This window comes from Chelonoidis abingdonii, chromosome 8 (genome assembly GCF_003597395.2).
Source record: "Chelonoidis abingdonii isolate Lonesome George chromosome 8, CheloAbing_2.0, whole genome shotgun sequence".
Taxonomy (NCBI): domain Eukaryota; kingdom Metazoa; phylum Chordata; order Testudines; family Testudinidae; genus Chelonoidis; species Chelonoidis abingdonii.
Window position 1 is genome coordinate 27,935,678 of NC_133776.1, and position 19,662 is coordinate 27,955,339.

Here is a 19,662-nt window from a genome sequence, read left to right on the forward strand (position 1 = left end):
TGTTCCTTCCTTCCTTAGTACTGAGGAAGAAGGGGTAGAGAGGTAGAAGAAAATTGGCTGGATTAAATAGTTCTGTTTGCTTAATCTCGAATGTCTTTAGTCCCCAGTGAAGAGCACGAAAGGACAGTCGCCCAGAGGATTACCAAATAATTTCACCCCCTTTACAAACCATTCAAGGGACATTGAAGGGAAGTAATCCTAGCCCACAGGAAACTAAAATGCTTTTTCATTGAAAAAGGAGCAAAAATTAGAAACATTTGAAGAACCACCACTAATGTGGTGTTAATAAATCTTCCTAATTGTTGTCACACACCACAGTTATTCTGATTTGCTGTGAAGTTCAAAGTAACTAGGAACAATGAGTTGGTGGCTAAGTTATTTGCATGAGCTTCCTAGCCAGCTCCAAAACCTTAGGATCAAAAAGTTGCCAGCTTGTTCATTTGTTGTTAAAAGAGCTTTTGTTTCAACCTGATCTTTTTTGCTGAATAACTTTGACTCAAGCAGAGTCAGGACCCAAGAACTTTTGGGGCTTTGCAAGGCACAGGCAGCCTTGAATACTTTTGCTGACTAAGTCCCCAGGGACCACTGGAAGTTGATTAGATGGTAATCTAGGTTATTTTTGTTTAATACAGGTTTAAATCTTTACTCCAAAAGAAAAATTAAAATTAAAATTGTGTTTTGCTTCTGGCACTTTCCATGCCATTAATTTGTAAACAAACAAATTCTACTAAGTAAACATGCACCTCCAGGTTTTGCCCTCAGCTAAAACCACAAAGCCCCATTGCAGTGAGGGGTGTTGTATGTGGCTGAGGACAGAAACTGGTCTTAAGTCTGCTTTTCTGTGGTGGATACTATTCTAGTAATATGCAGTCACCTGAAAGGACAGGGATATCAACTTGCATCAGGTGTTTTTTTTAAATACCTAATGTACAAAAAAGAAAATAAATGTACAGGTACATGTTAATATTTCAAAACAGACAACCTATTCATTTAGTGGAATGACTGGCCTTTCTGTTTTGATAAAGCTCTGTACAAGCTGAGATGGTGAAGTGAAGACTTTTTGAGCTAAATAATTTTCACAATGTACAAAGTAGTTCACAAGAATTTTATTTCAGTAAAGATGCTGACCCATCCTACTGGTTGCTTGTATGGGTAAGACTTTGCTGTGTGGAAGTCACAATTAGATACAAATTATTGATATTATGATTTTCCACACTAAACTGTTTATGAAAATTTAATTATCTGTGATGTCATACAATACTACAATGTTTGCTGAGTGTTGACTCTTTTCTATTCAGTGTGAGTCTGACTAGGATACCAAAGAGTACACTTATATTATGGCAAATGAAAAGATGAGTTAATACAGAACATGAGAACAAAATTCCCATGTATTTTGAAATGCCCTGCATGTTTCACAATTTGTGCATCTAATTCTAAAAGAAAAAGAAAAAGAAAATCATATGGAATAACTCTTAAAGTACATGAACCCATAGTAAATTTATTCTGATATTTTTACTCTAATATGAGCAAATCTACCACATACTTGAACAAGGTTAAAATAGTTATATCTCTTTATAATAAATTTAATGTATAACTTGTGCGTTTGCACCAAATTTATAAATGCAGTATGCATTACACAACCAAGACTATCACCCAACATTAAGAATTAAATTCAAAATTTTAAGTATTTACCATACAAAATAAATACATCTATTAGAGGAAGAACTCATTCAGGTCAAGATCAATAGACATGAGGCCCAGCTAGAGCACTGCAGAAACAGCAAAAGGGATTTGGGAGGCTTTTCTAGCCTGGCACAAGCTTCCAAAGGGCAAATGCTGGAAAGAGACTTTTGTTGAACCTAGCACAAGACCCAGAGATCCAATTCCAGTTGAAGTCAATGGAAAGATTGCCATCAGATTTCAACAGGATTTGGTTCAGGCCCTAAATGATTTAGAGCAAAATCTGTTGTGGCTATTCAGGGGTTTGTTACCACATTTTGTACCCTCACAAGGTTCACTGCCAATGAACTTTGCATTAAAAAGAAAAATGTGAAGCACAGCTACTTCTAGTAGATTTATTAATGTTACATTGTAGCTTTTTATATAAATCTTAGGAAGTTCTACTACAAGCAAGAAACCCACTTCTGCACCTTCTTTCCACAATGAAAGCAAGAGAAAATCGGGTACTTTTAAACAAAGAACTTTATAAAGTGCTTATGAAAATTACAAACAGTCAAAATTAATATGATTTAAATCAATGTTCATTTTACTGTTGAAGAACGAAGGAGAACACTTTGATTTGTTCATTAATCTTTATGCCAAAATCGGAAGTGCCTTTCAAAATCAGTAGTTTGGTCCAGTGCAGTTCTTAAAAAAAGAAAAAATGTTTCCCACAAATAAATAAATAAATCCATTCTTTAACCCCTTTTAAAGTACCAGTACCCTAAAAAAGCACCAAATTCTTTGCAACAACTGTATTCTTTATATAGGCCCACAAATCATACATTTAATTCCAGTTAAATGCAAATAATAATAATAATCATCATCATCTTTCACTTTGTTACATATTCACATCAATTGCAGCACAAAAAATACGTATTGAAAAAATTAAAGAGAAAAAATTAAAGTTTTGCTTTCTAGCAATAACTAGTGCATTGAATTTTGATTTTTCTTCAGTGCAAACATAACACTACATCTTGATCCCACCTTCCAGATTCAGAAGTGTGAAGAATGCCCATATTGGTTCACCCCTTGTTGTGGCTGGTTACCTAAATAACAAAAATAAAGCAAAGTGTTTACGTGTGTTGTGTGCACTGTACAAAATTATAAATGAAGAAATAAATACCTATATTTCAAATCACCATAGTAAACAATAAAGAAGGCTCAGAACAATCCATTCAGAAAATGAATACTTTTCACTGCTGAACAGTTGCAAATTAAGGGCTGGATTTTGCACACCCACCACATACAAAATTCCAGGGAAGCTTTGCCTGCTCCAGGATTGCAGAATGGGCCAAGATGACCTTTCAAACAATAATTACGTGCAAGCAAATGACATGCCTAAAATGATAAAGTAAAAAGCAACTATTTTGTAATATTTGTTTTCCTGGGTAACCCACATTTCTTTGATAGTCTCATCAGTTTCTGCAGCATTTAACCTTTCATTAAAAAAAGGGAAGACGCCTCACCTGTATTTCCCTGATCCACACGTGAATCACACTGCCCCTCACTGAAAGGGTGGCTCACTGCTTCCAAGAAAGTATCCTACATCCTTTTCTAACACCCTGCAGGTGGGCAGGATGAGTGCAGATACACGTAAGCCCCTTCCCATCATATGGAGATTTGAGAGAAAAGATAATATAGTCCCAGACCCTATTAACTTCATGCTGTGCCTTCTGCATGGTGTCGATGCACCTGCCTTTAAGCAGGCAAGGGTTGTCCCACAGCCTTCAGTGGAGTCATGGATGATGGGGACACAACTAGCTGGTGGTTGGACCCTCAGGGAATCAGCAGAATTTGTGGGTGACCAAACCCTGGTACCACTCTCAACCCCACACTGGACAAACATCTTTGCAAGAAGACTCTCTTGGAAATTTTATCCCCTTTCGTAATCCTTTAGATCCTTCCTGCATGAAGAAAAATTCTAGATCTTCTATCTGAAGGAAGTTATTATCTGAAGGGAACTTTCCAAACGTAAACCTGTGCAAAAGGGTTTCCTGAGTCTGTAGATAGACTCAAACACTATAGACCCAAGAGGTATGAACTGCTTTCATTTATTAATTACTATTGCTTGGGTGTTTCCTCTAAAACCTAACATTGATAAGTGTAATGCTGGACTTGCTCATCACTGAGGCCTCAGGATTGCAAATACTTATAGATGTGCTTAATTTTACTACTGTGAGTAGCCCTACTGATTTCAATACGACTCCTCATGATAATAAATTTAAGTATGTAAGTGTTTCCAGGATTAATAGATTCTAAGGCCATTGGGACCATTGTGATCATTTAGTCTGACCTGCATCACACAGGCCATAGAACGTCCCCAAAATAATTCTAGAGCATATCTTTTAGAAAAACATCGAATATTGATTTAAAAATTGTCAGTGATTGAGAATCTATCACGACTGTTGGTAAATTACTCTGTTAAATAATTATGCCTTATTTCCAGTCTGAATTTGTCTAGCTTCAACTTCCAGCCATTTGATCATATTATACCTTTTCCTACTAGACTGAAGAACCCATTATTAAATATTACTTCCCTATATAGGTACTCATACACTGTAATCAAATTACCCCATAACCTTCTCTTTGTCAAGATGAATAGATTGAGCAACCTGAGTCTCTCGCTCTCTAAGGCATGTTTTCTAATCCTTCAGTCATTCTTGGGCTCTTTTTTGAACCTGCTTTAATTTAATCAACATCCTTCTTGAACTGTGAGCACCAGAACTGGACACTGTATTCCAGCAGTGATCACACCAGTCCTAAATACAGAGGTCAAATAACCTCTCTCCTACTCAAGATTCCCCTGTTCACGCATCCCAGAATCACATTAGTTCTTTTGGCCACAATGTCACATTGGGAGCACATATTTGGATGATCACCCATGAGCCCCAAATCTTTTTCAGAGTCACTGCTTCCGAGGATAGAGTTCCCCATCCTGTTAGTATGGTCTACACTCTTTGTTCCCAGATGTATACATTTACATTTAGCTATATTAAAAGGCATATTTGCTTGCACTCAGTTTACCACATGATCTGGATTGCTCTGAATCAGTGACCTATGATCTATCCTCCTCTTCGTTATTTATGACTTCCCCAATTTTTGTGTCACCTGCGTACTTCATCAGTGATGATTTTATATTTTCTTCGCATTCACTGATAAAGATGTTAAATTGTGTAGAACCAAAAATCGATCCCTGTGGGACTCCCACTGGAAACACACCTACTTGATGACAATTCCCTGTTTAGGGTTACATTAGAAGGCCTATCAGTTATCCAGCTTTTAATCCATTTAATGTGTGCTATGTTAATTTTATATTAACATATAATCTGGCACCAAGTCCACTGCCTTACAGAAGTCTAAGTATATTTCATCAGCTCTATTACATTTATTAACCAAATTTGTACTCTGAAAGGAAAAAAAGGTATCAAGTTATATTTCACTGAGATGGTGGAATCCTGACCCCAGTGAATCCAATGGGAGCTTTGCAATTGACTTCAGTGCGGTGAGGATTTCACCCATGATTTTATAAGTCAGGAACATCCAGTTAATTTAGGACTGCATAACTATTGTACCACCTATATTTTCCCCCATCTGAACCTTATGGATAATGATTTGAGGAGAAAATAAATTCTATGGACCAACTATAAATTAACAGATTATGAGGTACTAATACTTAACTGACTATTACTAATAGATAATATTTATTCTTCTGTTTTTCTCTCCCACCCCCCAAACGTAGTTTAGAGAAAAAATTTCCAGCACTCAACAGGCGGGAGCTTCTCCCAACCACAGCAGTTCCACAGCATTAATATCTTGAATATGAAGCAACCCTGGAATCGTAGTATTCTGCATAACAGAAATGAAGCCACTCAAAGCAAGATTACTTAATCATGCATACCTGATCTAGCAGGATGTTGATACTTGCAACTGATTAGAAAAAATAATGGAACTGTCAAAATGCTTTTCTTAACTAGTAATGAAAAACAGTCAGGGCCACCCAAAGGATTCAGGGGGCCTGGGGCAAAGCAATTTCGGGCACCCCTTCCATAAAAAAAATTGCAATACTATATTCTCATGGGGGCCCCTGTGGGGCCCAGCGCAAATTGCCCCACTTGCTCCGCACCTGCATCTCGGTACAAACCCAGTTTTGAGAAAACTTCTTTACAAGGTATCACTGGTTCTCAGCATCAACTAGTGCTAAAAGACACGAAAGTTCATTAAAATGGTTGGACAAATATTTTCCATCAAAACCTTTTTCTGGATCGAAAACTAGGGGTTTTTAAAAAGCAGAAAAAAATCATGGACTATGTCTGCTTTCCTTCAAAATTTGTTGTGGTTTTTTTCTTTCCATTCAAATTTGTTGTAGGTTTTTTTTAATTGAAAGCTGAAATTAGTCGTGCCCGAAAACTCCCTGAACATGGTTTGGGGTTTCAGAAGTGTGTGCTTGGCCAAATATTTGCTTGCTTGCTGTGTTTGATTGTTTAAAGAAAACAATAAAAAAATTCTGCTTAAAAAATCCAAAACTTTTGAACCACCTCAGCTTGTGACAAAATGCCTGGGTCCCATCCAGTCAGAGATTTTTCCAGGTTGGTGTACTCTGATGGCTTCCTTGACTCTTATCTGTCTCCATAACTTTGAGTTCGTTTTAGGTTAGAACATAAGAATTAAGCCCATACTTACTGGGTCAAGACCAGAAGGTCCATCCAGCCAGTATCTGTGTCTACTGACATGGCCAATGCCAAGTGCCCAGAGGGAGTGAACCCTAACAGGTAATTGATCAAGTGATCTCTCTCTCTGCCATCATCATCTCCACCCTCTGACAAAACAGAGCTAGGGACACCTTTTTCCTTTACCCATCCTGGCTAATAGCATTAATCCATGCACATATCTTTTCCTAGAGACTGCTCAATGGGGCCCTCAAACTGGCGATGGTTACTGTGGTTTGTCCTTAGCTAGCTTGGTCACATAGGTTCCCTCACGAACTGAGCATTAAGCTTGTTTCTGTGGGATTTGTCTGAGTGAGCCTATGTTGTGACTACTGAACATGCTGCACAAACTGCCCATGCATTGTGAGCATTGTTCCACACATCTGGTGCTAAAATTCATTACCCAGGGGTTTTCTCAAACTGAGGGGGTCAGGACCCCTCAGGGGGTCACGAGGTTATTACTGGGGGGTTGCGAGCTGTCAGCCTCCACCTCAAAACCCCGCTTTGCCTCCAGCATTTATAATTAGTGTTAATTATATAAAAAGTGTTTTTTTAATTTATAAGGGAGAGGAGGTCGCACTTCAGATGTTTGCTACTTGCTATTGTGAAGTTGTCACCAGTGGTTACAGAAAGGTCTTTGTGAACACAATTGAATTGCGCCCCTCTGAAGCCTCAGGAATGCAGGGACGGGGAGTCTCCATTGGGTAGGACTTGGGGAAGGGCTATTGCTCTTCTCATGTGGATCCCTTTCCCCCAGTGACTAATGGGTTAAATTGAAGCTTACCCTCCCACTGACTATGATACTCTCCCCTCTATGAGCACTGATATTAAATATTGACTATTACATTTGGCATTTGTAGAAGTTGAATAGGCTGGATTCGGACGTTAGCACGCCTAATGGAAACACCTTGCTAACAGCTTTGGCTCTTTCTGCAAGCCTTCAAAACTGCTGTACTGAAGCTTTAGGGCTAGGGGAGGCTGTGGCCTCCCAAACCAGCCCTGGCCCTGCCCCCACTTTGACCAACCCCCCACACACTTCCTGCCGTCCCCGCTGCCCTCCTCAGAGAATTCCCTGACCTCATCTTGCTCCTTGTCCCTTCACTGTCCCCTAGAGACACACCCAACCACCACACCCGGGCACCCTACCCCTGCTCCCTGTTCCCGTGCCTGCCCCGACCTCTATCCACTCCTACTGCGCACTGAGTCCTTGACAGTAACCCCCCGAATGCCTCATGAATCCAACCCCCCCCATTCTGGATTCGCCTGCCTCCCAACCTGACTGCAACCCCTCCTTATCCCTCTGGACTCGCCTGCCCCTGAGCCAACCCTCAAGACCTGGCCCCCACTTAAGTACCCCGGCTTCACCCCTACAGAGACTCCAGCGCATCCAGGATTCCTCGAACCGCTGCAGCGTGGCTACCTGCCTCGACTCGATCTTACTGCGGAGCTACTTCGGATTCGAACCCGGTGGGCCTGGAGCTCCGCCGGGGCCTGAGCTCCGTTACCCCGCTCAGAGCCGCCGTAGTAAGCGAAGCTTATATGTTAACATGTGAGCTCCCGCGAGCGGAGGTAATGGAAGCTCAGCCCCGCTGGAGCTCCCAGCCCCGCCCCTCCTCTTTTTTTACCAATGCAGCTCTGTGGTGACGCACGTGACAGGGCGTCTCAGTGCCGCCGGAATGCTGCATTGTTGCACTCTAGGGGTACTGCTCCAGGATCAGCTGTAGGTTCGGAGAGTGGGCGGGAGGCGGGGCCTTGGCCGTTTCTCTTGGGGGCCCTTGCGGAGCCGGGGCCCTGGGGGCAAATTGGCCCCAGTAGCTATCGCCCCCTCTCTGGCAGCCCTTGAAAATACCAGTTTTCTCCTCTGCGGACCCAAGTGCAAGTCCATTCCCCTTGCAGTCCTGATTTTAGAGGTGTCTTGAAATTGGGCCGATAAGTTTCCAACTGTGAGGCTTAATGTAGGGAAGGCTGTGCCTCCCAAACAGCCTGGCCCTCCCAACCACTTCCTGCCCCCCAACTGCCTGCCCCCCTCAGAATCCCCAACCCATCCTGCTCCTCGTCCCCTCACCATCCCCCAGAGACACCCCCAACCACCACCCCGGGACCCTACCCCTGCTCCCTGTCCCCTGACTGCCCCAACCCCTATCCACTCCTGCGCTGAGTCCTGACAGACCCCCAGAACGCTCATGATCCAACCCCCCCCATTCCCTGATCGCCCCCTCCCAACCTCTGCACCCTCCTTATCCCCAGGACTCCCTGCCCCTTAGCCAACCTCCCCAGCCCTGGCCCCTTACCCCCGGCTCCCCCCCTCACCAGGAGCCTCAGTGCATCCAGGAACTTCCCTCGACAGCTGCAGTGTGGCTCCGGTGGGGCCTGAGCTCCGCCGGGGCCTGAGCTCCGCCCCGCTCAGAGCCGCGTAGTAAGGGGGAAGGGCTGTGAGCTCCACGCCGAGTGGAGGAAGCTCAGGCCCCTCTGGAGCTCCCAGCCCCGCCCCCTTACAATGCAGCTCTGAGCGGGGCGGAGCTCAGGCCCCGCCGGAGCCACATTGCAGCACTATCTAGGGACGCTCCTGGATCGCTGAGGCTTCGGGAGAGGGGCGGAGGCGGGAGCCTTGGCCGTTCTCGTGGGGGCCCCTGCGGAGCCTGGGGCCTGGGGCAAATTGCCCCATTTGCCCCCCTCTCTGGGCAGCCCTGAAAACAGTTCTCCTCTGGGACCCAAGTGCAAGTCCATTCTGCAGTCCTGATTTTAGAGGTGTTCTGATAATTGGGCCGATAAGTTTACCCTAACTGTGAGGTTAACTGAAAAACATGAGTACAAGTTCATAAGCTGTCACAATAATCTATAACAGTTGTTAAAGGGAAAAGGTACAAAAGGGCTGTACTGATATAACTTAAGGTATGGGTTGAGATCATGCGTGGTAAACAAGGTAAGTGTGGAACCAGAAATCTTTGAATCAAAATTGGTGTGTCAGAAACTAGACCTACTTGGTGGACAGAACAATGAGAGGATGAACTATTCTGGCCACTATTCCCTTTGTGGGACCTTCAAGAAAGAGACTTTGGGAGAAAAACTGGCTACTGGAGCAAACTTCACCCAGCATCATGACTGCCACCCACACTCTCTCCTGAGACCCCACGCCTTCACTGTCCTGATCCTGGGAGAGGTCTTGACCAGACCAGGGCAAAGAGAGGGACTCAAATGACACTGCCACCCTACCAGCTCCAGTCAAATCCCATAACACCACTTGGGATAAAATGGATCAGATGTTAGACACAACAACGGCAGCTACAACCCATCTCAACCAACTTCTTCTCTTTTCCCCAGAGGGACAGTTATTACCAACTTTGATATCATCCAAAAGACAGGCAAACAAGGGGGTTTTTCCTTCTAAAAACTCTCTCCAGCTAAAATGTTACAGTGAAGGTCTTACTTAATACTTCATATTTCAAATTTTTAACTGTTTTTTCCTTCTTTCCTCTATGTTTAATAAAAGATTAAAAGGATTTTTAATAGTGTGTGTCATATGCTAAGCAGGGTGAGGTCTATATACCAAACCCTGGGTCTGGGTTAACACTGTTTAATGTTAGACAATGGCTGAGGTATAGTTAACACCTTTGGCCCAGACATTCCATTTAAATTAATACAACAGGAGCACACATTTCTATGCTGAACAGGCTACTCCATTAACAAACAGGTTGACACCTAGCTAACTACAGTCAGATCAAAACTTCTGTGAAAAGCTTGCCAATGAATAAAGATTGTTTTGAACACCTTTTAAAGATGAAAATAGTGACACCATATTTTAATTCTTTTATCAATCCATAAAGTTAGTATTCTGACCAAAAAAACCACTAGTTTACTTCTAAAAATGTAGGGCCTGATCAATAGAAGGTCTGAGTAACCTTTGCTCCAGCTGGAATTCCACAGGAGACCTCAGAATCTATCGAGGTCAGACCCTTGAATAGTAATTTAGTTGCATATCTTTTTCCAACAGAGCAGAGGTGGGCAAACTACAGCCAACAGGCCCCCAAGCTGCTGGCCCAAGAGGCTAGCCCCTCCCCTGCTGTTTCCCCTCCCCCGCAGCCTCAACTCACTGCACTCCCAGCACAATGCTCTGGGCGGCGAGCCCTGGGGCAGCCTGGGTGGCGTGGCTGCCTGTCCTGATGCTCTGAGCAGCTGGCTGTAGCGCCACCAGCCGCTGGTGCTCCAGGCAGTGCAATAGGTAAGAAGGAGTGGTGGGGCTGGATAGAGGGCAGGGAAGTTAAGGGTGGTGGTCAGGGCAGCCAGAGGGCGGGGAACATGAGGGAAGAAGTCCTGGGGGGGGCAGTCAGGAGCAGGGGTTCTGGGGGTGGTCAGACAGAAGGGGTGGTTGGATGAGGCAGGGGTCCCGGGAGCAGGGGCAGTCAGAAATGAGAGGAGTGGTTGGATGAGGCGGTGGGGGAAGTTGGGGTGGAGGATCTAGGGGGGTCAGGGGATAGGGAGCAGGGGGTGGATGGGGCAGGAGTCCCAGGGGGGCTGTCAGGGGGCGAGAAGCAGGGGAGGTCGGATAGGGAGTGTTGGCTGGGCGATGCCTGGCTGTTTGGGGAGGCATAGCCTCCCCAATCTGGCCCTTCACACAAATTTTGGAATCCCGATGTGGCCCTCAGGCCAAAAAGTTTGCCCGCCCCTGAACTAGAGACTCTATCCTCAGTTCTCCTAGGGCAGGGGTTAGCAACCTTTCAGAAGTGGTGTGCCAAGTCTTCATTTATTCACTCTAATTTAAGGTTTTGCCTGCCAGTAATACATTTTAATCTTTTTAGAAGGTCTCTTTCTAGAAGTCTATAGTATATAACTAAACTATTGTATGTAAAGTAAATAAGGTTTTTAAAATGTTTAAGAAGCTTCATTTAAAATTAAATTAAAACGCAGAGCCACCCGGACCGGTGGCCAGGACTCAGGCAGTGTGAGTGCCACTGAAAATCAGTGCGCGTGCCGCCTTTGGCATGCATCCCATAGGTTGCCTACCCCATCATAGGGACTGGTCCCGCTGAAATAATGCTTCTGTTTAAAAAATAGATGAATAAAGATTTGTAGACATTGAATATGGGTAATTCACTGGCACTGTACAATACTGGAAATTTGAATGTCCCAATTCCTGGTAATCATAGCAGGCCCCATACTCATTATTTTATATCTCACATTTACAACCTGTCCTGGAGGATTAACCTTTTTTTAAAAAATGATTGCAGTAAAATGTAATATTTTTATCTAGCAACACAAGAATTGCCATACTGGATCACACCGGGGGCATATAGGCTGAGATCTTGTCTCTGACATCCCTAATGGAATAACCTGTCCATGGGCGATGTTTGTTTTTTTTTATCTAACTCCCATCGCTCTCTGGTTGGTTTATACCCTGAAGCATAAGGGGGCATTACATTCCTTATACATTTCACTAGCCATACAAATCTCATACTCTTTTAAAATGCTGCTAACCTCAGTGATGTTATGTATCAATAAGCTCCAGGGGTGGCTATGTAGAGTGGTAGTTCCTTTTATTGGTTTTTAATTTGTTGCCTTTCAATTTTACTGGCTGTAACTTTGTTCTTGGAGAGATGCACCCAGTTTATCTTCTAAATATTACGATATGTTACATAACTTCTTATTCATCTCCTCCCTAAACTAAAGCCTTAACATAAGAATGGCCATACTGGGTCAGACCGAAGGTCTATCCAGCCCAGTATCTGGTCTACCGACAGTGACCAATGCCAGGTGTCCCAGAGGGAGTGAACCTAACAGGTAATGATCAAGTGATCTCTCTCCTGCCATCCATCTCCCCCTCTGACAAACAAACAGAGGCTAGAGACACCATTTCTTACCCATCCTGGCTAATAGTCATTTATGGACTTAACCACCATGAATTTATCTAGTTCTCTTTTAAACCTTGTTATAGTCCTAGCCTTCACAACCTCCTCAGGTAAGGAGTTCCACAGGTTGACTGTGCACTGTGTGAAGAAGAACTTCTTTTTGTTTGTTTTAAACCTGCTGCCTATTAATTTCATTTGGTGGCCCCCTCTATTATATTATAACCTTTTCAGTCTCTTGAAAGGAAATCTTTACTCTGATGCTGGTTGAAATTTTAATTTTCAAAAGAAAACTAATGTTTTTTGTTTTGTTCAAAAAGACTCATTTTTCAATGAAAAAACTCAAAACATTTTTTCTAAAACATTTTGTTTTGAAAAATCCTCAGTTAAGTTAGAAAAATTTCATTTCCCTCCTCACTTTTTTTTGCCTTTCCCCTTCCCTCCCCTCCCCCACCCCAGAAAAGGGGGAAAATATGGACGGAGAATTCAAAATGTGAGTTTTTTCTTTTCCACTTTTCTCAAACCTTTTCCAGTGGAAAAAGGGATAAAAAAATGTGCTGAGGGAAATAAAAAACCCAAATTCAAGATATTTTTTCTCTAAATGTGCTGAAATTTCCAGAAAGAAAAAACAGGAGAAAAAGAAAAAGAACACAAAGTGGAAATTTCCTCACTATTTCAAATCAAACAAAAACAATAAAAATATTTGGTTTCATTTTTTGAAATATATCATTAAGAAATTTTTCCAAAAAATTAAAAATTTAGTCAAAGACTGGTCTTGATGTGCACACACTTACAGTTGTTTAAATAATACAACAAATTTGTCAAAGAGTTTGAAACATGACCAAGAAATAGCTGGAGAAAAACCAGGAACACATTCAATGCAATGATGTTCCTGATTTATCCTCACAGCTGAAAATAGGACATGAAAGGAGAAAACAACATTGACTGAACTCAGGATGGCAAACAATTAGGCCCCAATCCTGAAAATGACTCAGTCTGGACCTCTGTGCAGACCTGTGGGAACCAATGGATGTGTTCCTACTAAGTCACATACAGAATCTGATCTTCAGTGTTTGTCATTGTATCATTTTCAGAACTGTCCTTTTACTAGAGACCAGAACTGAAGGTGTCAATAGAATGATATACTTAATTGTCATGTTTCTTGATTTAAATATGGAAAAGAAACTGCAGAAAATAGATGCCTCTTATAGATGGGCATACTTACTAGAGAGCTGTTTTTGGAGTTGTCTGACTAAAGCAGCCGTCTGCTGTTGCTGCTGAGTCTGCTGCAAACCTTGTCTTGGAAACTGCAACAGTAATACCAGAGAAGATGAAAAATGCTCACACAGTTCAGAATGATGCATCAATGTCTTATCAAAGGAGCATGGTATATGCCTCTCAAAACACACAAAGGGAAAGCTAAGGTTTATATTATATCTATATATTAAAAAACAGCTAACATGCTGAATTTAACATATCACAGTATACATAGGTATTAATGAACTGGGGACACAGGAAATCCTTGCTGGACTACCTGGCTCACCAATCCCTAGTCTGAGTAGTAAGCAATTTGTAACAAACATCAGGACTGAATATGTATAATACCCTGAAAACACTCCCAAACAGGCATCACACTGGCACTCAAGGGAAATGCACTTCTTGTGCTGTTACTGTAGACATTGGAGGAGGAGGAGAATGGGCCAGGACCTCTTTCAGATTCTCTCCACTTCCTTCTCCATCACCTCTCTCTAATTTCCAGTTTGTCTTCAAATCTCTTGTGTCCCACTTCTGTCACTAATATGTTTAGATTGTAGCTGGGAGCTTACATCCCATCATAGGTAGATAGACACATTAGTTTGCTTGAGCTAGTGCACTCAAAATAGCAGTGTAGCCAGGGGCAGCTTTCTGAGTACGAATCCACTGGAAACCTTCAAACATACTCAGGCAACTAGCCCAAGCTGCCACTCCTGCCACCCCCAGCTACTTTTTTTTAACATGCTAATTTAAACAGAGCTAGCACTTGTCTGTCTGCCCAAGCTGTGAAGTATACTCCCAGCTGCAATGTAGATGCTGGGAAGCAAAACCCAATAATAGAGGTTTTGGGCATGCACAGAAAATAGCAGACAAGGAGACAGAAAATTCTGTGTAACAAAACAAAATGCACCAGTGAAGCTCTGGAGCTTGTGCAGACCCTGTTGTCATCAAGGCTACTGTTCCTTGGAGAGAGAGATAATTTTAGAGCATTTATACATATATTTGTCTTTCACATTCTGGAAGTCAAAAACTGCTCCGACTGTCCTATCACACCCTAGGAAAATGCAGATGTTTCTTTTCTGTTTCCCTAAGTGTTAACTGTAAAAAGAAAACAAAACCTTCTCACCTCCTGAATATCCCATATGCAACTGGCAACAAAAGCAACTAGAAAGAGACATTTCTGGAGATTGATGATGACAGAACATGACAAAATTGTTGGTAATAAAAGGTGAAGACACATGGAACAAAGACTGTTGAAGTTTATACAATAAATTATGTATTGGTCTCTAGAATCTTCTAAATTTCCCATTGAGTTATAAGATTTCACACATGCCTCCAGCCAGTCACAAGGCATAGATTCAGTCTTCTTCTGCAAAAAGACCATCCATCATTCCTACCTTTGCAGTGAATGGCATTCATCCAGGAAAGTACTTTAAGTGATTTGATCATCTGCCCTGTCCAAAGCTGATAAAAGGTCTGTTGGTTTTGATTGTATCATTTGTAAGTAACAATTATGTTTTGACCAAGTGTAATCATTAAAATTTCTGGTACTAGTGTGTGTGGGGTGTGTGTGATTTTTTTCCACTATGACACTACTTCAAATGAAATTAAAGATATGCACAAAATGACCTGATCCTCCAGGGTTCTGCACACAACTTGCTAAGTGGTGATTGTATCCTCAATTCCCTTTGACTTCAGTGGGAACTGAGGATGCCCAGCATCTTTCAGGATCAGACCTACTCTGCCCATATGAAACAAAATAACAAGGATGAGCCTGACTCTGATCATGCTTATGCCAAGAAGAATCAGGTGCAATTGTTTCAAGTAAATGAAATTATACCAATAGAAAACTGGTGGGAGATAAATTAAGGGCTAAATTCTGCTCTCAGTTACTCTGGGGTTAGACTAATGTTCTTTCATTCACTTCAGTGATGTTACTCTGTATCTATATTGGCACAAGATCAGAATTTGGCCCGAAATTAGTCTTTCCATCAACATGCATTGCTGCTCTAGCCCTTCTAAACCGGAGTCTGCCTGTGTCACTAAAAGCTGTGTAGGGTAGACAAAGCCTTAGTAAGGATATCTTTGGTGTGAAAGACTTTGCAAAAGAAATATTGTAATAGAACTGCCACACCACCCACTCTTGGAATTTGGGGTCATGACCCCTGTAAACCAGGTTACAAAAGAAAAATGTTTTAAGTCCCACTTTCTGCAGCCTCATGCAAATGGTAAACAACAAAACAGGGTAATTTTCCTTAAGCTTAGACCAAATGAAACTTTTTTTAAAGGGTCCTTTCAGTGATTACACTGAGCCTCTGTGAACCAGTATGGTCCTTCTAAATAAGCTAGGAAGTTTCTCTTCAATGAGGGTCTGGGTCGGATTCAGAAGCCTCCTGGGCTCACAGGAGATAAAAGGGGCTTTCTCCTCCTTTTCAGAAGCACCTTTCAGCCACCCTGAAAAACTCTCAGAGCACAAAAGATCATTTTAATTGTTTACAAATCTATTTTATGTAGAGCATTGTGTTGTGCTTATTGCAGGTAAAAGACAGCTGGGAGATGTATTTCAGTGTCAAGAAAATACAAAAGATCCAGTGCTCTGAAGGCCATGGCAGGTGATACTAGGCTGTCCTCAAGCATGGTCCCAAACCAGTGTTAACTCTGGCCACGTCTAGACTACGCGCCGTATCGGCGCGTTAAAATCGATTGCTCGGGGATCGATATATTGCGTCTCATCTAGACGCGATATATCAATCCCCGAGCACGCTTATATCGATTCCGGAACTCCACCAAAACCAATGGAGTTCCGGATTCGACATGGCGAGCCGCGGACATCGATCCCGCGCGGTGAAGGCGGGTGAGTAAATCGATTTTAGATAATCGATTTCAGCTACGCTATTCTCGTAGCTGAAATTGCGTATCTAAAATCGATTTTCGCGCATAGTGTAGACCTGGCCTCTGGCTTACTTTAACCATATTGAAATTGGGACAAGGAGCAATTTCCACCCTTGCCTTCTCTCAGCTCCAGCCCCAGCTCTCTCTCCGAGAGTCATTATGCTTGCTAGTATGTTAATTTCTCATTAATAGGCTAGCCCTGCTATGTTGCACCACCTGAAGTGATTCTGCCTCTAAATGGCTACACTCACACTTTACAGCGCTGCAACTTTCACGCTCAGGGGTGTGAAAAAACACCCCCCTGAGCGCTGCAAGATGCAGCGTTGTAAAGCGTCAGTGTAATCAGGGCAGCAGCACTGGGAGCGCGGCTCCCAGCGCTGCACGCTACACCCATAAAGGATGTGGTTTACGCGCAGCGCTGGGAGAGCTCTCTCCCATCGCTGGCGCTACAACCACACTGACACTTCAAAGCGCTGCCGCGGCAGCGCTTTGAAATTCCAAGTGTAGCCAAAGGGATATGACTACACAGCTGAAATTGAAGCGCTGCCGTGGCAGCTCTTTAATGTGGCTGCATAGTGACGGCTCCAGCACTGGGAGAAAGCTCTCCCAGAGCTGTAATAAGACCACCTCCATGAGGGAAATAGCTACCAGTGCTGGGAGTGTGGCTACCAACACTGTAGCACTATCAACACAGTGCTGAAACTTGTATTGCTCAGGTTATGGGTTTTCACACCCCTGAGTGAAGAAAGTTTCAGCGTTGTGAGTGGCAGTGTAGACAGACCTTAGATGATTAACACTTTCTCTGCCAGACTCAAAGGCCCTGGTCACAGCTCGTTTAGCTGTACAGTAAATGTCACAATCATTACTACTTCATGAGCTCAAAGACATGGGTCACATCAAAGATCACATTGTAAATCTCATGAAAAGTATTTTTTGCACGTTATATGGTACAATCTTCAGCTTCTAACTGCAGTTTCAGGAGGAGCTGACAGACATTCAAAATGCACAAGTTACGCCTATGATGATAAACCAGCTACCTAAGAAGAGGGCTAGACATTCAATTTAAACACAATACAATTTGGTAACTTGGCTCCCCAGAATACACAAACTCTAGTTCAAAAACTCAGGATGCACAATTTAGCACTAAGGGCTGATATTTTCTTTAAACTTGCTCATTTAAACTGGTAACCTGTTTCTAATCTGGCTCTTTTTGTAGGTATCACATTCTTGTGTGGCTTACTCTTTTAAATTGAGTTCCTTTAGTTAGCTACATTTAAAGGCACATATAACCAAGGATAGAAAGTTCTCAAAATTCCAGTGTAAAAACACAAATGTAGTACATGGTAAAACAACATGTTTGCAGAAAATTACTCAATGGTATGGGAATAGACTAGGTCATTCAAATGTTTCTACTGAGACACTTTCATACTTTAGATGTAATGAAAGGTTCCAGTGTTACAGACTAACAAAGAAATATTCTGGAAGTTACTATGATTGATTATTTGGTACTCTCCATGCAACTGCAGTACATGACCAAACAGAAAAATGCATCTCTACAGGGTTACTATATGCTCAAGTCCTAACAAAAAAAAAAAAAGCAGCGCCAGAACACACTTCCGGCAGTATGCCATTACTGCGTTCTGGCTCCCCACAAAAACACCAGAACAGCCTTTCAGAGTGTTTGGCCACAGATCTTTTTTATACACATTGAAATGTCAGACAACAAGCAGTTATATCTTAGTTACAGAAGTACAAGAGAGTGATGATATTTTAACCATTTGGCACACATTAGCAATATATCAAGCAAACAACTTCTACGGGATTTAAACCCATTTATCTTTACTAGAGTCATATTTAGGGCTACAAACTGCAGTTTTTGATGAAATATGACAGAGGAATTTTCACTGTTTAAAATTAGCTATCAGAAGAGCCCATAAAATCAAGAAATATAATACAAATATATTTAAACTGTCAAAGGAAAATATAAAGTGCCTTAGAATTCTAACTGGATTCTACTGTTCATATGAGAGTATACACGGTTTCACAATCGGCCTCAATCACATAAGTTATCCAGGGCCATCCTTAGCTATTTATGGAGCCCTGTGCATTATTAAACTGGTGCCCCTATGCTCCACTGAAGGTGGTCTCCAGTTGGTGCCACTGACCAGTGTGTCGAGAGGGCACTACCACCACCCCCCACCCCATGGACCCCCAGAACACCCCTCTCCCCATTGCAGACACACCAAGCTTCATATGCAGTGGTTCAAAGGCAGGCTTTGTGCTGTCACATGGGGGCACAGACAGGGTCCAGGGAGGGACTCAGCTCCAGGCGGCGGTGTGCCTTGCCTCCAGTGACTGACTGTGCCGCCAGTAACTGGCCACACTGCTCTGGACTCTGCGGGGCAGGAACGGCAGAGGCGGAGGCTGGAGCCCTCAGTTGACTGGCTGAGGAGCAAGTGAGGGAGGGGGCAGGGAGAAGCCCGAGAAGAGAGGATTTCAGCCACGGCCAGCAAGGGGAATGGTGCCCCAAATTTTTGGGTGCCCTACGCAGCTGCATATGCTTAAGGACAGTCCTGACATTATCCTGCTTTCACATAAAAGTTTTAAAACAAAAATCCGTATAAAAATGTAAGGCTATAACCATTAGCAATGCTGCAAAATATTTCCCGTAAAGTTGAGTTCTCATAGCAAGTGAAGATAGTTCTTTATTACTCAATAACATGAGGAAATTTATAAAATACATGGTATACACAGAATATATGGTCAACATACGCTGTTGCAGTAAAGTTAAGTTCAGATCTCATTCCTTCTAGGCTAATAAATTATCAGTTTACACCCTGGAAGGGAGAAATTCCCAGTTCTCCAATATTACACTAGCCCTTGCTGTTATACCAGAGCTTGAAATAGTGACATTTTGATATCTAGAATCCAAATAAGAATTTGAGAGCTTTTTAAAATGTATTGGTTATATTTTTATGATCTGTCTCCAAGTCTGCATAATAGGATTCATGGCCTTTCAGCAACCTGTTTTTACAGGGGGAATGAAATAAAAGACAGACAGAGGGAGTTCCGATTACATTTAAAAAAAAATTTCAAACATTTCCAGAAACACAGTTTCTTTTAATTATGTGGCATATACCAAATCTAAGACAGTTTGGTGCAATATATAGGATTTATCAGCATGGGTCAGGTATAAGCATTGCATTTATGAAATGCGGCCATCCCAAACTCAGGATGATGATGATGAT

At 42.5% G+C, this 19,662-nt stretch overlaps 1 protein-coding gene across 1 annotated transcript in view; it reads right to left on the minus strand.

The window, feature by feature from the left end:
* Position 1: 1 nt before the first annotated feature.
* MED12L (mediator complex subunit 12L) overlaps positions 2 to 19,662 on the minus strand; it is a 324,753-nt gene continuing 305,092 nt past the window's right edge. The window contains exons 43-44 of the mRNA XM_075068471.1: positions 13,494 to 13,575; positions 2 to 2,768 (exon numbers count right to left, since the gene is read on the minus strand). Of these exons, the coding sequence (XP_074924572.1) occupies positions 2,716 to 2,768; positions 13,494 to 13,575 (135 nt within the window). The 3' untranslated portion in view covers positions 2 to 2,715. The remainder of the gene's footprint in view (positions 2,769 to 13,493; positions 13,576 to 19,662) is intronic.